Here is a 14,617-nt window from a genome sequence, read left to right as displayed (position 1 = left end):
CATCATTTTTGCTGCCGCTTTAAATCTTACCCTTCCATCCAGCACATGCCAGCTCAAGCCTCACCTCCCCCTGGAGGCCCTCCTGGTTACTCTAGCTCTCATCCCCACTGGAGCCAGAGTCTGACTCATGGGGACAGGATGTTATCGAGGGGACCTTCTCTATCCCCCATGCTTCGAACGATGCCTGGCACATCGCAGATGCTCAGCGAAGTCTGGTGGAGTGAATAAACGAATGGGTGGTTTCTCAGTCACTCACACCCTCTCCAGCACTGCTCCCTTTTTGTTTCAACCATTCATTAATTCCCCCAATGAACTGTAAGCAGAGCTCACATCTCAATAATAATAACAAAAATAATATTTACTGAACCTACACTACCTGCTAGGCATTGTGCTAGGTTCTTTATATGCTGACTCCATTACAAAAAGAAATAAATCACAATTTTATCTACCCTTGATTGAGTATCTACTGTGGACAGGGCACTGGGCAGTGGTTCTCCAAGGATGGCCCCAGCTGCCGTAAAATCACCCGGAAATATGTTAGAAACGCACATTGCCAGGCCCCACCCAGCCCTACGATGAATCAGAAACTCTGGGGAGGAGGCTCAGATCTGCATCCTACCCTCCAGGGGAATCGATGCTGGCTCAAATTTGAGACCCATTGCTCTAGAGATTACATCTCTCATCTCTCAACGATCCTTTGAGGCTGAATTATCGTCCCGTTTTATTAATGTGAGAACCAAGACTCAGGAAAGTTGTGTAACTTGCCCAAGGTCACTCAGCAGATAAGTGGGGGTGGGGAGGGGTTGCAGTTTCCACTGAGCCGTCTGCCTCGGATGGGTCTTCCCAGCCTGCATCCCTCCTGGACAAAGGAATGGCCGGACGGTTCATCACGGGCTGGGGAGGGAGGGCTACTCCCATCAGCAGGCCGAGATCCTTTCTACTCACTTCACTCCCTAGAGAGAGGGATTCCGCGATTTCCTGGGGGCTGGTGGGTGTGCAGGAAACCCAGACCCCCTGGGGCTGGGCCAGGTTCTGTCCCCCAGCCCGCCACCCACCCTGCTGTTTCCTGTCCTCTCCGACTATGGAGGGTGCCGGCTGCCGCAGAAGGGCCACATGGGCTGGGGACGGGGAGGGGCAGAAGTTCTAAAGCCCCTGGCTCTTCCCTCACGATCTTCCTCACTCAGGGCTGGGCCAGGTGGGCAGCCAGGCCGGAATGTGTGGCCACCCAGACCAGGGCAGAAGAAGCTTGCTTTGGGCCTCCCAAGGGCAGGGCAGGAAGTGAGAGGCAGGGCCTGCTGTGCACCTGCTCTTGGAGTAGAAGGAGCGAGAGAGGGAGGGAGGCCCGTGGGAGAACATCTCAGCATCTGAACCTGGGCCGCTGGGGTTCCCGGAGGGGTCCCCGGCCTCGTTCACCAAAGCCCACCGGGGTGAGTTTACGGGAAATTCTGTGAAAGACAGGGAGCCCGAAGAAAGACTCTTCCCAGAGAACATGGGAATCGTGGGAGCAGTGTTTGGCTCCTTGCCTGGATTTCTAGTCATTAGAGGTCAGAGGGGGTGGGGAGGGGACACCGAGTCACAGAGGGGGGTGGGATGTGTGTGGGGGGCCCAGCGGTGGCCTTCTCGGTTGTCCTCCGAAGCCTCAAATGTTCCTTCCCGAGGTGGCTGCCCTAGGCAGTGGTAGAACTTTCCTGAAGGGCAGGGAGAACCTCTGAGCTCAGTGCCTGGCTAGCTGTACGGGAGGGAGGGGCTGAGATTCAGGAATATCCAGAGCCTGTCGAGGGGGACTTCCCTGGCGGTCCAGTGGTTAAGACTTTGCACTTCCACTGCAGGGGGCATGGGTTTGATCCCTGGTCGGGGAACTAAGATCCCGCATGCTGCGCGGCAAAATAAATAAGTAAGTAAGTAAATAAATAAATAAAATATTAAAAAAAGCAAAACAAAACAGAGCCTGTGGGACACAGGCCGGCAGGACCACGCTGGCCAGGGGTCAGGGGCCCCAGTGGTCACAGCTCTTTTCCTCACATGCATGTGATCTTGGGAAGATCTTTGGTTCCTCTTGGCCTCCGTTTCCTCATCTGTAAAATGGGTGCCTCCCACTGGTTCACCTGACGACACACCTCTGTTCCCCAAGGGACTTCAAAGACACAAGTGGGCCCCACTCCCTGGATTCCGATTCGGTGGTGTCCGCAGGAGATCTGAGTCAGGACAGGGTTGAGGGCCCCGAGTGAGATGACCCTTTCTGCTCTGAAACGTCATGCCTGGAACACTTTGGAAAGGAATTAGACGGTCAGAAAGGCCTACTCTGGAAGGCCCCTCACCCTGAGGCAGCCCCGGGAGCTGGTGAGAGCAAGCTGCCTGCCCTCCTTTGCTCTGTGGGGCTGTAACTTCTGGAAGGATAATAGGCACGTCCGGCTGGAGCTTGGGTCACCACGGTAACAGCACAGGTGGCGCCTGCCGGGATGGACATTTGGCTTTCTTTGCACAGGAAGAGATTTCTTGGTGCTGTGTCGAGCAGGTGACAAGTGGCATGTTGGTGACAAAGAAAATCCCCCCACCTCCCGACAGAGGCTTTTGGGGGGCCTTTCTCTTGGCCCCCAGCAGCCTGCGCTCACCCAGTGCTTCCACCCAGGGACTCAACTCTCCGTAAAGACCCACACAGAGGTGACTGTTTAACGGCTGTCCAGACAGGTCCCCTTGGAGACGGAAACGGGCACCGTGATAATTTGTCTGGACGATGGTGCCACCTGGACGCTCCCAGGCAACCCGGACCTGTGGTCACCCTACAGAGGAGCCACGTGAGAGAGGTGGGCAGGGGAGGGGCCACCAGGCGCCTCTCCAGGAGTGAATGAGCCCTTTGGATGCCTCCCGGTTGTTGACACTAGAAGGCTGTCTCCATGGCAACAAGGTCAATGGGAAACGGCAGCCACGTTGGTTTAATTTTCACTGTATTCTTGTTGACAGGAGTAAAGGCCCGGCTTCTGAATTCTTGGTTCAAATGGATAAAATTTTCATTAGATTTAACTTCTCACATCCAGACACCCACATATGATTCAATTTCCCCATCTCACCCTCAGCTCATTCTCCTACTGGTCCTGAGGACAACATTTTCAGAAATCTCGTCTCGAGGAGCGCGGAGGCTGAGTGGGGACAGGATGGCGCGTGTGCGCGGGCACGCATGGGCTGTGTCCCAAACGGGCTTGCAATTCCTGGTTCTGAATGTCAGGGGACGTGGGGCATAAGACCCCCCTTTCCATCTTTTACCAGGAGGCATCGGCTTCGTTCCAACAGAGAACAAGCCCAGGGAAAGGCAGAGGGTCTGAGGACTTCTTCCAGGTGGGAGGGACCTCGGAGGTGAGGGGCGGGGAGAAGGGCTTCCCAGTTGGGAGCTGATTTGGGCCGCTGAGCCTCCACCAGCAGGAAATTCAGGCCACGTGGGGATGGAGCTCCCCGTACCTCTGCACTTGACCTCACAGGCAATCTCCTAGAAGCTCAGTGGCATAAAAAGTGGCCTTGGCTGAGTGTTTCCGCACCGGCCCTGCTCACTGGGCCAAGGATGTGCCTTGTGGAGCGATTTGAGTCTTGCAGAATCTCCTGATTTGCTGAATGGCATTGTTACCGAGGCCGGGAATTCTTTGCTCTGTAGTGAGAGCGTGAGTGGGCTTGAAGTTCTCTGATTGTCTAGCAATGCTGGATGGAAGCCCAATATGGCAGGGGGGGAGAAGAAGCTTTAGCCATTCTCCCACATCTGGGAACCACGTGGGCTCTGAATTCTCTTCTCTTTTGGGCTCGACTGCAGCCTCTTCTCCCAGGCTCTGCCCAGGGGCAGAGGTGGCAGGAGTGACCACCTGTCCGCCAGCCCCTCGGGGCCACTAGCAGCGGGGGCAGGGGACCAGGTTTTTGGGTTCCGGAGGGTCTCCGTCTTGCTTTTGGGAGACCCTGGACTCAGAGGCCTCCTCCGTGTGCCCGGAGGTGGCGCCTGCAGAGAGACAGGCGCCCTAGAAAGGGGTAGCTGTCTCTCGGCTCCTACCAGAACCTTCGATTTTCAAAGAGAAGCTGAAAATCTGGAGACTAAAATGCCGGCAACAAATTCTAAGTTTAACAAAATCACCCCCCCAGCGTGAGCAGGGCTGCGTCAGCTCTGGGAGGTGGTCAGGCACACCCTCCCCACCAGCACAGAGGGGCCCCCATCAAAGCTCGTGGAATTAGTGGATGGCAGAGTCAGAGCAGGGGATTCTGCAACAGCAGGGGGTGCATGGCGCCCAAGTGGCCCTGAGGGGGCAAGTAGCCAGGGAGCGACAGGAAATCAAAAGAAGTATTTCTCTTTTAGTTCTCTGATTTGGGGGACAAACCAGCTAAATAAAATTTAGCCCAAGGGAGAAAGGCACATTTGCAAAACAAGCCTGGATCCTCCCAGCAGAGCAGGAAAAGGAAGTAATCCCTATTTAAAACCAGCCTATCCTACTAAGTGAAGTAAGCCAGACAGAGAAAGACAAATATGGTATGATATTGCATATATGTGGAATCTCAAAAAAAAAAAAAAAAAAAAAAAAAGGAACAAATGAACTTAGTTACAAAACAGAAAGAGACTCACAGACATAGAAAACAAACTCCTGGTTACCAAAGGGGAAAGTTGGGGGAGGGATAAATTAAGAGTTTGGGATTAACAGATACACACGACTACATATAAAATAGATAATCAACAAGGACCTACTGTATAGCACAGGGAACTATACTCAATATTTTGTAGTAACCTATAACGGAAAAGAATCTGACAAAAAGAATATATATGTATACATTTGAATCACTGTGCTGTACACCTAAAACTAACACAACATTGTAAAGCAACTATACTTCAATTAAAGAAAATAAATCAGCCTTGCCTCTTCCTGCCTCTCCACTGCCTGCCCTCCCCTGTGCCAGGCTGGGAGGTGCCCGGGAGGCGTCCTAGAGAGAGTGGGAGATGTAAGGGGACCCACCCTGCCTGCTCCTCATCTCCTCAGCTCCTAACCAAAGAGACAAGCAAGATGGACAGGGGAATCCTCCCCAGGCCCTTGTGTACTGAACCGCCTCCCTCCGTGACTCCAAATCCAGCTGACACAGGCAGAAGGCGGGTCAGAGCCTCTGGGTCTCACAGGCTTCATCCACTGATTAACGCCTCTGCACTTAGGGAAAGAGCTGTGGTCCTGGGCCCTGGGCCCACCACGGGGAAGCAGATGTACTTCCCTTTATGGGGCTCCAGGGTTTCTCATGACTTCAAGTCAGTAAGTGTCTGGCAAGACCCCATTATGTGCCTGACACTAACATCTAACTTTCAACCCAAGGAAATTTCTAGGGTTGGTACCATGTCTTAATCCAGAGTCTATGGAAAGACTTCACGGGGTCCTGAAACACCCAGAAGTGATACACCCGACTCTTTGCACAAGTTCAAGATCAGCGTTGCCTCCGGTTCCAGCCTCACTTCCACACGGATTTGAGAATCAGCTGATGCCCAAAGAGGCCTGTGGTCCCCAAAAGGGGCCGACCCTGATCTCTGCAACAGGGCTCCTTGGCTGGCTTCTCGCTGGAAACTGTATTAGGCTAGGATCTCTCAAAAAGCAGGAGAATCTTGCTTGTTAAAAAATTCAGATTCCTGGGACGTCCCTGGCAGCCTAGTGGTTAGGAGTCTGCGCTTTCACTGCCCTGGCCTGGGTTCAGTCCCTGGTCAGGGAACTGAGATCCCGCAAGCTTCATGGCAAAAAAAAAAAAAAAAAAAAAAAAAAATCAGATTCCTAGGGCCCTGCCTTTTATCAACCTGCCCTGGAGGTTCTGATATGGGCCACTGCTCCCGGCGCTGAGCCCATGTGTGTGCCCAGGCTCTGCGGGCCTTGAAGGAATGGTAGGGGGTGGTGGGAAGCGAGAGGTGGGGGAACCACAGCTGCTCTGGCTTCCCTGAGCCCCCGTGGTGGGCAGCCTGGAGGTGCGCACGCTTACCCCTGACTCCCGGTCTCTCACTCCTACCCTGAGTCTAACTCCAGACATGGGAACACTGGAAAAGGCTGCTAATTGAATATTTCTGGCCAGAAAGAAGCCTTCCAGCCCTGGGTGACAACAGCTTCCCCTTTCCCTGGACTGATCTACCCCCCACCCTTCCCTCCCAACTCACGGTGCCCCCGCGTGCAGCTCCGTGGGGACAGCACCTATGCGACTTGCTTTGCAACTGCCCCTCCATCACCCAGACTGAGACTTGAAGCACGCGTTCCTGGTCACGGGCGAAGCTGCCAGCCCCTCCACCTGCAACCGGCCAGGCGATGCCTGATCAGTTAGACCGCGTGGGAGAGGAGGCTCCCTAGGGCCCCCTTCTGTCTGTTCCAGCGCTCCCCCCACCAATCCGCCTCCCCGATCCAGAATCACAGAGCAGGTTCCCGGCACCAGGTCCACGGGCAGGGGTGGGTCGTGCCCCCTGCCCGCCTGCTGCCATCCCAGCCTGGGGAGTGGGACGCCTCCGGAGAGCTCACGTCTCTGAGCCGCTCTGCTGCTGCAGGCCACCAGGTGGCGCTAGTCGACCAGGAACCGGTTTGGTGTGGGCCCCAGAAAGGAAAGCCTTTGTTGATTTTACTTCTTGATGTTCTATAATCACCAGGATGACAATCTAAGCAAAAAAGCAAAACAAATAAACACCGCCCCTCTTACTGGGTCTTTGGTCTTTGTCTGGAAAATGATGAAAAAACGACAGGCGCCTTGACACACAACCCAAGGCTTGGGCGTGGCAACAGTGAGGTCAGCCTGGGCAGGCGGAGGAAGGGCTGGGGGCTCTGGAGACGGAGGGACCTCACTGCTGGCTTAACCTGCGGGGTGAGTAGCTCCTGGAAGACGCCGCTGAGAACCAGCCTGTTCCTTCCGGTCTCCGCCGCAGCAGCCACGTCTCAGCAAGGGGGTTCCTGTCTCCAGCCGCCCTGCCTTTGCCGGGTCCCCGTGGCTTGCTGTCCCGGCCTCACCGAGGCACAGAGGCTGTGCTCCTCCGGAGGGCGCACGGGGAAGGGCTGACACCCTGGCTTCTGGAGCACCTACAGGCTGCAGGAGCCCAGGGACCAAGGTGACTGGGAGAACTGAGGATTTCGGGGAGCTAGGGGGGCACACTTGAACCCCACAATCAACATGGGCTCCACCCACCACCAACATGGTCTTCATCACCTTATACTTGACTTGGTCTTTGCCCACCTACACTCAACCTGGCCTCCATCCCCACACTGAATATGGGTGGCCTCCACCTTCACTACCAACATGGCCTCCACCCCTCCTCACACTCAACATGGCCTCCATCCCCACACTGAATATGGATGGCCTCCATCCCTCACTACCAACAAGGCCTCCGCCCCTCTCCACACACAACATGGCCTCCACCCCTTCTCCACACTCAGCATGGCCTCCATCCCTACTACCAACATGGCTTCCATCCCTACTACCATCCCTACTTTATCACTTCATTCTTGACATAACTTCCTGCCTCACACTCAACACGGCTTCCTCAGTATGGCCTCCACTCCCGCATGCTCAACGTGACTTCCGCCTCCTCCCCGTCAACATGACCTTTACCACCTCATACTCATCCTGGCCTCTACCCCCACCCTTAACACGGCTCCGCGCCCTTGTGCTCCCATGACGTCTACACCTCTCACTCCATGCGATTTCCATCACTTCGTACTCAGTGTGCCCTCTAAGCCTCAAACGTGAGGCTCACTGCAGTCACCTCAGCGCCACACCTGTGTGTGCCCCTGCCTGCTCCCTCCTTCACGCTGCCCACCCAGCCTCCCTGCCTCCCGTCTGTCCCGCACGTTCCTCCAGGCCAGGGGGACAGGGGGCCTCCCGACTGTTCGGAGCCTGGATCTCCCGAATGTCTAGGCACTTGAAGGCAGAGCCGTGTATTCTGCCCTCAGGCCGTCTGCTTCGGGCCCCTCAGCCGGTCCGGCCTCTTGGGTTTGTCCTCCTGAGGGCAGGGCCCGGGCTTTTCCCCACCTGGCAGCCTCCGCAGGGCTGGCACTGGGCTGAGCTCAGGGCAGAGGTTCTAGAAGCCTGTTCTGGTTCGGTGTTGGTGGCGCAGGAGTGCCCGAGGGACCGTCCAGCTGGTCTTTGCTGACGCCCCTTAGCACAGGGCTTGGCAGGGGCTGAGCGCTCAAACTCAAGAGAGAGGACCGGCCTTCTGGCTCCGATGCAGCCCCGACACCTACATACTTTGTGTCCACGATGTCGTTTGACAGCCACGGGGCCGCAGGGAAGGGCCCACGATCGCTCTCGCCCTGAAGGAGCGCGGTGCTGCTTAGAGAGCTGGGGTGACCTGTGCTAGGCCGCTTGCTGGTCAGAGGAGGAGCTGGGACCCCCCCTCCCCGCTCCCAGGTCTGTCCTTCTACCCATCCCCCTGCCCTCGCTGCCGCTTCGCCCACTTTCAGGGGGAGGGTCAGGCACTTGCTCTGGCCCAGACGGTGTCGGTGTCCCCCCCTGAGCTTGCGGGGGTGGGGGGGGACGGTGGTGGTGTGTTGAAGGGCTCCTGGAGAGAGCCTTGGGGCTAGAGGGGCTAGAAAACTGAGCCCTGCCCCTGCTGACTCACACGTGCGTCCCCGCGCATGTCCCTGTGGGTCGTGGGCCGTGTGTGCACGTGTGCACTGAGGTGTGCACGGATGCTGGCATGGGGGCTCCCCAGCCAGCTCTCCTGCTTTGCCCACCCAGTGCCACTGAGGCCCCGGGACCCCTGAGCAATGACAGAGGGGCTCCAGGAAGGCAGCGAGAGCAGAGCCAAGCCCAGAGGTAGCCGGTGGAGCTGCCAGTGGCCTCTGGGCCCAGGGAGGCCCGCGGGGAGGCCCAGGCCTTGCTGGGCAATGCAGGGACACCTGGCCGGCTAGGGCGCTCCACGCGGAGCCCCAGGGAGAGGGGGACAGCTGGGGAAGGGCTGAGAGCACAGCTTAAATCTCACGCCCTCATCCCTCACTCTGGATGGAAAAACCTCACCACCTGCTAGCTGGGAAGCGGCTGGCATCCCGTCCCCTCGTGGGCTGCCAAGGAATGGGGCAGGGCAGAAAGCCGCGGCACTCAGAGTTGAGGGTCCACTCCAAGGGAACTGGCACCATCTGGCTCCCTGAGGGTGGAGGGTTCGGGTCACCGTGGTTCGGGGCGGCCGAGGATCACTGAGCAAGTTTCCCGCCAAGCTGGCGGGACCGAGGCACAGAGCTTGTCTTGCCCATCATTCTTCCCACTCAAGGTTGACCCGGGAGGAGCGGATCCCACCTGCCCAGCCCCAGCTCGCACTATGGCAGTTCGCCGGGTCCGAAGCGGGTGCTCTCGCAGACCGGCTGCGCTGGAACATACCCTGGAGTTTCCAGGATGAGATGTGCTGACCTTTAGATCGTGTTCACTTGAGTTCTATAAACTCCAACCCTCAGACGGACGGGACCCGGGGCAATCATCCTCAGTCCTTGAGCTGAGCTGAGCTGAGCTGAGCAATTCTCAGCTGAGGCCTTACAGGAGGCACCCTAGGCTGCACTTGGCTCTACTCAGCCCTGAAGGACTCACATGCAGAACCCTATTCCCCAAAGGAAGTTAGGATGGTAGTGCTTAGAAAAGACTATGCTTCCCAGACCACCTTGCCAATGAGGGGTGACCCTATGACCAAATTCTAGCCAATGATATATGAGTGGAAGTGTTGTGTGCCACTTCTGGTCCCCGTCCTTAAAGGGATGAAGTTTGCCCTCCACCTTCTCTTCTTCCCTTCCCACTGGTTGGAATGCAGTTATGATGGCAGGTGCTGGAGCAGCCATCTTGGACCACATAAAGAGGGCAACGCCCTAGGGATGGCAGAGCAACCAGCTGGAAAGAGCCTGGGTGGCTGATCTGATCCCTGACACTGTGAGGCTTCCCTATCAACCCTGAATTTCTCTGTGAAAGAGAAATAAGCTTTAAGCCACTAATCTTTTTGTCTTTGTCACAGCAGCAGGACCCATACTCTAAATACCACAGAAGGGACTGCAGAAGACGGGAAGCATTGTTGGAAATATACCGGGAATTCCTATCAGATATCTTAATTATTTCCCCCTTGTCTTTGTGTTTTGTGTTTTGTTTTTTTTAGTGTGGAGGAGGCATCCCTCAGTTTGCAGGTTGAAGGACTAAAGGGCACCACTGCAAGAATCAAGGTGGGGTTCTTGGAATCAGTCTGGCTCAGAAGTTGGGGTCTGTGGGATCTCCCCACCCCATCGTCAACAGGTGAGGCGAAGGCTGAGGAGCAGAGTCTCACTTCGCCACGGATAAGCACAGCATTTTGATTAAACCACTGACAACTCCGCTGCAGGGCAGAGAAATTTGGAAACATCAGGAAGTCAACCTGTGAAGTCTCTGAAGGAATGTGATTTATGTGAAAATGTAATGAAGCTAATGTGTTTGGCTCCAGCACTGGGGTGGCACGCCTGATCGTGGAACCCAATCTGATGCCTTCCTGGCTCCCAGCATACCTCTGCTTTCCCCGAACACGGGTAGCTGGTGCCCTGTGTGTGTTCCAAACCCAATCGGCATCTAAAGCTTTAACTGGAGCCGTATTTCCCGGGCTGTATTTCCGGGCTGTGCGTGTCTAACTAGAGCCACACACACACACACACACACACACGCACACCCTGAGTGACTGCACGCCGCTGCTCTCGTGTCTGGACACCAGAGACCCAAGTGTGATTAGCTTTATGGGGTGTTTGTTGTAGTTTTACATAATTTCCTTGATGCACTGCAGACTTTTAAAAGGCGTTCACAGTTCCCTCCAGTTAAGCATCAGAGGACCGAGGTCTGGTGTCCAGCCCCTGGAGTTCATGGCTTCATCCCCTTGCCAGCTGTGGGAGGGGGCACTCCTGTTGGACTCAGGCAGGCTCCTGTGTGGGAGGGGGACTTTTCCCAGGCGGGGCCCCTTCTGAGGATGGGGGCTGTTGTGAGGGGGTGGAGGCAATGGGGGGAGAAAAAGGAAGCAGCTCAGATAAAAGAATGGGGAAGGCAAGGGGCCACGGGGTGGCTTACAAGAAAACAGCCATCCGTGTGTGTTGAGAGGCGTTAGGAGGGCCCGGGCCAGAGTCTCTGCCTGTGGTGGCCACCTTGAAAGGTATCTCTTTCCTCGGGAACATCCCCTTGGCTAATCTCTGGCTAGCTCGGTCTCTGGAACCTCCCAGGACATGGGATGAAACAGTGGCTTCAGTGCCTCGGACCCGGGTCTGCAGAGGCCCAGGAGCCAAGCTGGGCACCACGGAGGTGGCCGGACGCTGCTGGTCTTGGTACAGAGACTGCTGGATTCTTTCTCTCACTTTCCAGAAAGGGAACTAGGGTGCTGAGAGGGTGAGTGATTGGCCTGAGGTCACACAGCGAAGCAGTCACAGACCCAGGCTGTGCACCCCGCTCCTGGCTGCCCGGACTCGACTGGCCTGGCAGGGGGGTGCCAGTGCCAGCGGTTATGAGAGCCATTGCTCCCACCCAGCCAAGGCTCTGCCAAAGAGGAAGTGTGGGCAGCTCTGGGGGAGGAAACCCAAGGTCAAGTACAAGCCCTGCACATTTAGACACCAGGGAATGGAAGGCATGGGTGCGCGGGGCGCAGAGCAGGACCCAGCACCACCGCCCTGTTCCCCAGCCCTTGGCCTGGCCTTGGAGGGGTGCCACTGGGCAGCTCCGGCTCTCAGGCTCTGGACACCGGGGGCCTCTGTCAGGTGCTCGGGCCCCTGCGGAGAGGGGATCAAGCTGGGCCCAGCCACGCTTACCCAGCCCCCTCACCGATATTTACAGAGAGCCTTCCACGTGCCAGCACGGTGCGGGCCCCCGAGGAGCGGCAGGTAGGAAAGGTTCACGGGAATTAGCTGGGATGTTTCCCAAGTTTCTGGGTGCTCCGCAGAGCTCTGAAGAGGCTTGCGTGTCCCCTTCTGGTTAAGGAGGCTGACTTCATTCTGATGTCTCCCTGGGGGTCTCGGTGGTGGAGTCTCGGTTGGGTGATCTGGGAGGGCCAGTGGAAGAGGCACTATTTGGGCTAAGGGTGGAAGGATGAGGTGGGTGAGCAAGTGAAGGTCGGGGAGAGCCAGGAGGAGGGAAGAGTGACTGCAGCTCTGCTGGAGGGACCACCCGTCAGGAAGCCCCAGGAGGGCAGGGGCAGCGGCGTGGGGTCCGCAGGTGGGTGAGCTGCGGGCACCCCCAGGAGCTCATGCTCCGTCCTGAGGGCACCAGGTGGCTTCAACAGGGCGGCTCCGGTCAGAGCTGCAGTTAAGGAGGGTTCCACCGGGCACAGCCTGAGCCTGGAAGGCCCTGGGCCTCCTGGCTTTAGTTCCTGGTGGCGGCAACAAGGCCAAGCTGGCCAGAGCCTCCCCGTGGGCACACGGCTCAGGAGGACAGCTTGGGGGTGGATCTCGGCCTTGGGGTCCAGCCCCCGGGCGTGCTGGACCATCAGCCTACTGGGGGTCTGCTTCCCTACTCAGAACCCTGCCCCTCCTGACCCCATCCCCAACCTTGTGGCTGGTGGGGGGATCCTCCAGTCTGAGCGCTGAAGGCTTCTCAGGATGAGCTGGCCACCGCAGGTGCCATGTGGCCTCAGCATGGACACTCAGTGACCGGACACTCACTGCGCCCTGGAAATGACATCTCAGCTGCTCCCTGGACGTGTTTCCTCCCCGCAGCCCGACTTCCAAGGGGGCCACAGGTTCCGACGGCCCCACTGACCTGCTCCCTGAGGTCCAGTAATGATGACAGGTCTTTGCCCTGAGCCTCAGAGATCAGTGTTCCGGAACCCAGGGCCCTGCGCACTGGACGGCTTTCCCCGGCTCTGTTCTCCCTGAGCCCTCCGTCCAGGCAGCAGGAGAGGCCACCCCCGGCGGCTGCCCGTGGAAACCAGGCACCGGCCATGTCCCGGCTTTCTGGATGTGCTCGGTGTTTTGCAATCAGAGATCTGCTCCTGACGGATGCTCCCGACAGCATCACTTTGCTGACGAAATGCAGCTCAGGTCCCATTATTTGTGTGCCTCCCTGTCTGGGAGCCAAGGATGCCCCGTGTCCAGGAGCAGATGGGCCAAGGGCAGGAGCCTGGCCAGCCTGGCCGCGGGCCACAGGCCTCTCCCTCCCCGGACTGCCACCGCGCTCCTGTCTGCGGCCTGCAAGACAGAGGTCCCAGGCGCTCTCCACTCTGCTCCTCGCTCATGGGTTTTGTGCTCTGGAACCCACTTTTCTCATCTGTAACATGGGCTGACATCTGGGTCCTGGCTGTCGCATAGGGAGCCCCTGAGGACCGGGTGGAATTGGGCAGGGTCCTTGTAAAAGCTAAGTTCACTGTCATCCGAGCAGAACGGGGCTCCCGCCCCCGGGTCCCCAGGCCACGGAGGACCTCTGGCCCTGCCTGGGTGACCCTGGCCAGGTCGCAGCGCAGGACCCTGGCCGGCCGGCCGCGCCTACTCACACATGGGCTTCAGCTGCCCGATGAGCTCCTCCTTCGTCCATTTCGCCCACTCCTTCTTGTCGGTGTTGATGGAGCAGAGGATGGGGCCGCAGGGCTTACCGCAGTCCTCGATGGCCGGGACGTTCAGGTAGTGCACCAGGACGATGTCGGGGTTCTGGGGGGAGAGCACAGACACTGGCAGCATGAGGGTGGTACGGAGCCCGCCCAAGGTCACCCCAGCAGGTACAGACAGGCTGAGCATCTCCACGCCGGGCTTTCTCAGCCTGGGCGCCACTCACCCTCGGAACCAGATCATTGTCTGCGGTGGGGGACCACCCAGCAGCACCCCGGGCCCTCTGGTGAGATGCCATTAAACCCCGCCCCCTCCCCCAAATCTCTACACATTGCCTGTCACCCCCTGGGGGACAAAATTGGCCCCAGTTGAGACCCACTGCTCTACAGGTGGGCGGATTCATGTGTAACTAAGGACCACACACGAAGTTAAATGTATCTCTAGCCTCATGTCCCGGACCTACACCCACAGCTGCCCCAGCAGCACCGGCCCCTGCTCCGCTCCTTACATGCACCTCCTCACTGCAGGTCCCTGGATGTCCCTGACAGGTATCACCACCACCCTCTTCTTAAGGGGGAAACGGAGTTCCTAGAGTTTAAGGCACCCGCATCTTTTTTTTTTTTTTTTTTTTGGCCACCCTGCGTGACATGTGGAACTTCCCTGACCAAGGATCGAACCCGTGCCCCCTGCAGTGGAAGCGCAGAGTCTTAACCACTGGACCACCGGGGAAGTCCAAGGCACCCACTTCTAAGGGCTGGATGCCCCTCTGCCCTTCAGCCTGTGGTCTCCCTGCACAAGCATCTCTAAGCATCGCCCAGGAGGCAGCTGTCACTTGGAACCTCTGGAAACTCTTCCTTGGAAATCTCTTTGGAGCTTATGAACGGAAGGAACTCTCCCCGTGAAGATGGTGAAGGCACAGTTTTGTCCCCAAGTGGTTTTATTGAAATGGGGCAGCCTCTTGCCATCAGATGCAATTCAAGGTGACCTGTGTCGCTCTCCGCCCACCACCAGCTCCGAGAGCAACACACCAAGGGGGCCTCTGTGGGGAAGCAGCTTCACTGCAAAGAGCACAGGCCCTTCCGTGGCTTTCCGTGGCCCCCCAGAGGGTGAGGCTGTTTATTGGGTCGTGTCGGGCCTGACAA

At 57.5% G+C, this 14,617-nt stretch overlaps 1 protein-coding gene across 1 annotated transcript in view; it reads right to left on the bottom strand.

Annotated features, from left to right (window-relative positions):
- The window catches only part of CAMTA1 (calmodulin binding transcription activator 1), an 894,089-nt gene that overhangs the window by 93,842 nt on the left and 785,630 nt on the right, over positions 1-14,617 (bottom strand). The window contains exon 8 of the mRNA XM_068538797.1: positions 13,424-13,577. Within this exon, the coding sequence (XP_068394898.1) occupies positions 13,424-13,577 (154 nt within the window). The remainder of the gene's footprint in view (positions 1-13,423; positions 13,578-14,617) is intronic.

This window comes from Eschrichtius robustus, chromosome 3 (genome assembly GCF_028021215.1).
Source record: "Eschrichtius robustus isolate mEscRob2 chromosome 3, mEscRob2.pri, whole genome shotgun sequence".
NCBI lineage: Eukaryota > Metazoa > Chordata > Mammalia > Artiodactyla > Eschrichtiidae > Eschrichtius > Eschrichtius robustus.
Note: the sequence above shows the minus strand (reverse complement) of the source record. Positions and strands in the feature narration are given on the sequence as shown.